The 6,488-nt window shown below is 56.1% G+C and overlaps 1 protein-coding gene across 2 annotated transcripts; it reads right to left on the bottom strand.

The window, feature by feature from the left end:
* Positions 1-318: 318 nt before the first annotated feature.
* On the bottom strand, positions 319-6,051 carry GIMAP6 (GTPase, IMAP family member 6). 2 transcript variants are annotated; one of them, XM_039861205.1, is made up of 3 exons: positions 5,466-6,051; positions 4,056-4,143; positions 319-2,861 (listed from the first exon to the last, which is right to left on the bottom strand). In XM_039861205.1, exons 1-3 carry the CDS (start codon positions 5,640-5,642, stop codon positions 2,206-2,208), a joined length of 921 nt encoding a protein of 306 aa, XP_039717139.1. In that variant the 5' UTR covers positions 5,643-6,051; the 3' UTR covers positions 319-2,205. The 2 variants fall into 2 exon arrangements, with proteins under 2 accessions (XP_039717139.1, XP_039717140.1); XM_039861206.1 differs by lacking the exon at positions 5,466-6,051 and adding an exon at positions 4,620-5,451.
* Between the last annotated feature and the right edge of the window lie 437 nt (positions 6,052-6,488).

The following is a 6,488-nucleotide window of genomic DNA, read 5'->3' as shown; positions in this document are numbered from 1 at the left end:
AGCTAACAGAGTTCAAAAACACTCAAAGAGATATTTATCTTCTTAGCCTAATGGAAATGCAAATGATTTTACCTTTTACTCAATAGCTCCGAAGTTGTGAGTCTGTTCACTTAGAAATAAAATGGCCTTGATTCATGTATATCCTTGAAATATTTACCATTTCTCCCAAACTCAATACCTACATGTAAGACAATTCCAACTGGAAGGCCGGTAAGATTCTTTTCTGAAAATGAAACAAGCGATTTTAATTTTCACAGAAAAGAATAAATGCCTGAAAATAAAAAAGGAAATATAAAAATGAAGAAATCAAAGCCACTGTAATCAAATCAGTATTTTATTCACATAGGAGTAGAAAGCTAGAAGGAAAACAGAATGGAGAATCCTGACACGGATCTGCGTATGAAAATTTAATAGATGCTAAATGCTGTGTTTCAGTTCATGGGGACCGAATCGCTTATTCGATAACCAGTTCCGTCATGACGGCCATCATAAGTATATGCCCGAACAAGTTTCTGTTCTACCTTGACGCACTTGTCTGAATCTTTTAGCAAAAGAAACGCTCCCAGCTTCCTTAAGAGTCCACCGTGTCCGGGAAGGGGCAACGGCCTCCAGTCCGGGCGGTCAGAGGTCCTGCTGGGGCGGCTGACGGTAGAGGGTCTCTGACCGACGTGAGCCTCCAGACAGACCGGAGGCCACGTCTCCGATTTCTGATTGTCCCCCAGGACTGTCACCCCCACTTCCACGTCCCACCCTCCCAGGAGAAGGTAGCTAGGGACCCTCTGCCACACAGCTTGGGGACAGGAAAGAGGGGTCTGTCGAGAGGCTTTTCCCTGTCCCCTCCTACTCTGCTACCATCAGTCGGTCAAAGACCCAGGGTGCGCCCGAGGCGCATCAGTCCCTTCGTGAGCGGGGCCAGAGCAGACCAGCATCCTGCTGTCCCGGTCCCGTTCCACATGGCCACCTGGGAGACCCCCACACGATGCCGTTCTCCCCGGCAACCGGGCAGGCTGCTCCCTATGGCGTCTGCCATTCAACCGCTACCTTCTCCGGTCCCCTCTCCGCTCTGGCTCCCTCCATTCCACACCCCCGCGCCCCTTGCTGGAGGGCCCATTCATACGCCCAGGCGCTCACCCCAGCCACGCTTTCTCCCCGCTGTCAGGGGATGAGGGAGGGACATGCAGATAAGGCTGAGCTAGGGTTGAAACCCACCTGTCTTCTGACAGCAGATGAAATGAGAGGGGCAGTGACTAAGAGGTGTATAAGCTCCTTAATCCGAGTCCACTTAGGGAGGTGCTCCCGCTCTGCCCAGGCCCCATCCGACACCTCCTGGGGCCTCTGTGACCTGCAGCCTGGTCTAGAGCCCGCCCTGCGGACCACGCCTGGCTTCTGGGACACCCCCACCCCACTTTGCTCTTCGTTCCCGGGAGGTCCCCCCAGGCTCATCTGCTGCGATTCCACGGCTTCATTCGGGGTGAATAAAAGGGCTGCTGCTCCCGCCCCCTCCCCGTTCCCCTCGCTCTTTCCTTCCCAGCCCAGCAGCTGTCCCTCCCCACGTGTCACAGAGCCATCGTAGTAGTGTCCTGACCCAGCACACACAGCACGTAGCTTTAGAGTCATCGTGCCTGCCCCTTCCGCAGGCAAGGACATAGACCAAGAGGTGTGAGGGCGCCCGGTCCACGTCTCACACTGACTTGCTGTCATCGTTTAAGGGGTGACCGCAGCGACCAGGACGCTGTGGGGCTGCACGGATGAACGAGGCGCAGGCCTGCCCCCCAGGAAGCTTCGGCTCCCTCAGAGCAGACACAAACACTTCGAGAAACGCACCGCCAATGCGATGGGAGGCTCCTCGTGAGAAGAGCATGCTGGCGGGGTACAGAGGAGGGAGCACCCCGAGTTCCAGGAGATGTGAGGAAGGAGCCGCATGTGAGCTGGGAGCTCCGGAACCCACATCCCGTCGCTGCAGCGGACAGCGACCAGGAGACGGGGGTGGTCAGTGACCCATGGGACAGAGAGGGCCAGTGGCGGCCTGGGAGCCGAGTACGGGGACTGCCGGGGGCTCGCAGGGCACGGCTGTCCCCGGCTGGAGTCCAATGGGTGTCCTCTTCAGCCTCTGATGCCTTCTGGGTCCTCGCGGCCCCTGCGGCCAGGACCCCGCACCGGGCACCTCCCTGGGCCGTGGGCCCTGCGGTATCTGCCCGCCCTGCCCTAGTCCGAGCAGAACGTCTTGCCGGGAGGACGGCGGGCCCTGCTGCCGTCACAGCGGTCTTCGGCTTCCCACAGGATCACCCCGACCTTCTCCATGAGCTCCTTCAGCTGGGCCTCCCGCTCGTCCCCCTCCGCCCTGTTGTCGAAGCCACAGTGGCGCCGCTCGCACACCACGTCCAGCATGACGAGGTCCTGGTTGTCAGTCTCGCGCACATACTCTTCCAGAGAGCCGCCGGCCAGGTCCTCCTTCCGAGTGAACACCAGGACGGTGGAGGCCAGGACGCTCTCTCCGAAGACGTCCTGGAGGCGCCTGACCACCTCCCGGTCCTCTTTCGTGAACCGCCCCAGCTGCGTCACCAGGAGCACCACGTGCAGCCCTGGGGAGGAGAAGCCAGTGGCTTCACGCAAGTCACGGGCTGCCACGTCCAGAGACACCGCAGGGGACAAGACATCGGGGGTGTCGATCACCTCGAGCTCCTTCCCGTCCCATCCGCAGCTCTCTCGCTGGACGGCCTTGGTCACAGCCCTGGCACTGACTTTAGACTCAAAGGCTTTCCTGCCGAGGATGCTGTTTCCTGTGGCGCTCTTCCCACTTCCCGATTTCCCCACCAGGATGAGCTTCAGTGTCTTCGGGGTCTGTTCCTTCTCCCCCAGACCTAGAATCAGCGAGAGAACTCAAGACGTTGCAGTCATAGCCCATCCCACCCGCTTGTCCTCCTTGGGAATGCCCCATGACCTCGGGGACAGAGCGTCCTGGATGGAGGGACGAACGCCAACCTCTGCGACCGAGACCTGCTCTGGGCTCACACTCTTTTTTTTCCTTTTATCCATTTTTTTTTTGTTTTTTTTACTGTGATAAAGTATACATAACATAAAACTTGTTCCTTTAACCATTTTCAGGGCACGATGTAGTGACGTGAAGTACTTTCACATCATGGCGTGATCATCAGTGGCGCATCTCAAGAATTTTCCATCATCCCAAACCGAAACTCTGTCCCCATGAAACAAAAACTCCTCGTTCTCCCCGCCCGCAGCCCCTAGGCCACTTTCTATCTCTATAAATGTTGCTATTCTAGGGACCTCAGAAAAGCGGCATCCTGCAATATTTGAGCTTTTGTGTCTGGTTTATTTCGCTCGACATAGTGTTGTTGAGGTTTGTCTGTGCTGCAGCACGTGTCAGGGTTTCCCTTTTCATGGCCGAATAATATTCCATTGGATGGACAGACCACGTTTCGTCTATTCACACAAGGGACACTTGAGTGGTTTCCACCCTTTTGCTATTGTGAATAATGCCGCGGTGAACATTCGTGCACAAATGCCCGTCCGAGGCCCCGCTTTCGATTCTTCGGGGTATATAGCAGCCTTTGCGGGCCAGACCCCCTGGTAAAGGCCCGGGCCAGGTCTGAGCCAGCGGCCAAGCACACCCTGCTTGTCCCTGTGCTGCTTTGCAGCGCCGGTGACCCCAAGTGCTCCCATATCCGGACCAGCCGAGCACCGGGACGGTCCCCGGGCTGCCAAGCCTCGGCCAGGCGAGTCATGTTGCACACCCAGCCCCTGGAGTGGGGACTGGCACATGGTTCCCTTGGGACTGGCACAGAGGGAGTAAAGGGGGTGACTGGAGCTCTCTCATGCCTCCTTTCTCCCACGGTGCCTGCTGGGGCCTTCCCCTCATACTTGGCGGAGGGGTGGGACGGGGGGGAGCAGAGAAGGCTGCACCCAAAGGCCCTCGCACGGCCGCCCATGCGGGGCACGTCTCTGGGTTGAACTCTCCGCCTCTCTGAGCACCGGGCACGTCAAACGCCCTCGTGGCCACCTCTCTCGACGTCACTTAGGCGAGAAGCTCGTTTTACCTTCCGACAGGTGTGGTTCCGGCTGCTGGGGCGGTGCTTCCGTGAGCTCGTCCGGGAGAATCTGCTCGTGTTCTTCCTCCTCCTCCTCCTACAGAGAATAAATGTCCTGCTGACTTTCCCACTGAGTTTGAAGAGGCGCCCGACTTCGCCTTTCTCTTGTCAAAAGAAAGCGTTTTGCATTGGTTTGGGCGGGAGTGGACCGAGGCACCGTCCGCCTCCTTCGGGGACCCTGTGTCTCTCTCTGTCTCTCAGTGTCTCTGTCCCTCTGTCTCTATGTCTCTGTCTCTGCCTACTCTGTAGTCTCCATCGTGAGCTTAAGAGATTTCACGAGGAAAATGCAGTTAGCCGTTGGCCTGAGGAACGAGTGGCATTTGGATGGACAGTGCTCTGAGCTGTTCTGTGAGGAGGACAAGGAGCAGGGACGCAGAAGCACGTCTGACACTGTGTCCCGAGGGCCGTGGGAAGATGTGTGACCAGAATGCTGGAGGGCGTGAGCAGGAAGCTGGGGACAGGGGCAGGCTTGTGGGGGGGTCTTCGTGCCAGAAAGAGGGGTCCAGGACTGACCTCTGAGCAAGGTGTGGCAGTGACAATGGCAGAGGGCTGAGGGCCGGGTGGCCGGTGCTGAGTCGAGGGGGCCAACAGCCTCAGCACAGGGACTTCCCAGTGCCGGGCACAGTCTTCCGGGAGCCAGGAGAACTCCACGACCATCCCTTAGGATGGTCCAACTGCCTGGGCCTCAGTGTCCCCGCTAGTGTGACGACTGGGCCTCAACGAGATGTCCCTGGCGTTTCTTCTTCTATGAGATTCCAACACATGTTATGACATTTTCTAGAGCAACTCCCAGTCTTTGGGGCCACGTCGCCCCAACCGGGACCTCCCGTTATCCTTCTGATGAGAAAGCAATGGGTCCTTGCTCCAACCCGCCCCGCCTCACCCCGCAGACCACCCTAATTCCGTGTCAGGAGCCCATGCTGGCATATCTGCTCCGTGTCCTCCATGGGGTGGCTCGGCCGCGTGACCGTTTTCAGAAACACGTAGGACACTCGGAGACATTCGGTCAGAGACCGTCCCCAGAGGCAGCCTCCCTGCCTCACACCTCTGCCACACGGTGTGCGTCTCCACGCAGACGCAGAGCAGATGTGTCACCTTGCTGTGTTTCTCAGGAGGAAAGCGAAACTCATGGCAGCCTCTCCCCAAAGGCTGGGCAGTGAGCTCGAGGCAGGGCACAAAGGGCACCAAGTTGCCATGACGTTTTCGTCACAGCTCTTTCTATTACACCACAAACACACACGTGTACACAACACACACACACACCACACACACACCAATACAACACACACACTCACAAACACACAATACAATGAACGCAAACGCAACACACACCAACACACACAAACACGACACACTCACCTGCACCCTCGGACTGGCCATCGGGCAGGATGAACAGCCGTGACTCTCAGCTGCCAGTGCCGTGCATTCTGGAATATTTCTGGCTTCTCCTTCCAGGGCTGGCTTATCGGCTCCAGGGAGCCCATAGCGGAGGGCACAGTACGCCGCCTTGGCAGCGGATGAACACAGAGAGAACATTTCTTATATTTTTTGGCAAAATGTGTTTAAAAGCTCAGCTCAAGAACTGCTCTGGGGAGAGCAGCCGACGGCAGTGAGACAAGGAAACAGGAAGTAGGTGGGGACAGCCGGGGCCAAGCCTTCCTGAGTCAGAAAGTTTGTTGCTGGCACTTTATCTGCAGCCCTGGTACCATACACAGAAAACACAGGAACACGAGACTTTTGTTTTGATCCTGAACTAGCATAACTAGACCTCAGAGGCTTAAAAAAAGGCAGCAGACCCTTTGGAAAAGGTGATGACAGGGAAAAGGCATTTGATTCATCGCCTCCTTTTTCTGAGGGTGGCCCGATTCCTGCAGAGATCCTATTGCTGCACTGTGGTGACAGACATCCGTGGTCTCTTTTCACCCCCTAACCCTTCCTTCCTTTATTCTCTCTCGGGATGAAGCCTTTGGACTTGAGCTGAAGTGTCGGTTCTTTCTAAGTCCCGAGGCACATGATTTCCGATGGGAACTACGCCATCAGCAATCCTGGGTCTCGGGTCTGCCCACTGTGTGTAGATCTTGGGGCTGCCAGCTCTGTAAACACATGAGCCAACTCCTTCGAATAAATCACGTGAGCCAATTCTTTATAATAAATAAATATTCTTTATAATAAATAAATTTCTTTATATGTGCGTGCGCGCGCACGCACGCGCGCGCACACACACGCACACACACACACACACACACATGCACACATCCTGTCTGGCAATTCCAAGACCTGTGTCACATCTGAGCAGTCCTAATTTTTGCTTTGTGTCTTCGGACTGTTTTTTCTTGCCGGTTAGCATACCTTATAATGTTCTTGAACGCTGGATGTGATCTA

The sequence above is a fragment of the Pteropus medius genome, unplaced genomic scaffold (genome assembly GCF_902729225.1).
Source record: "Pteropus medius unplaced genomic scaffold, Ma_sr-lr_union100, whole genome shotgun sequence".
Taxonomy (NCBI): domain Eukaryota; kingdom Metazoa; phylum Chordata; class Mammalia; order Chiroptera; family Pteropodidae; genus Pteropus; species Pteropus medius.
The sequence above is the reverse complement of the archived record's forward strand: the minus strand, read 5'-3'. Positions and strand labels throughout refer to the sequence as shown.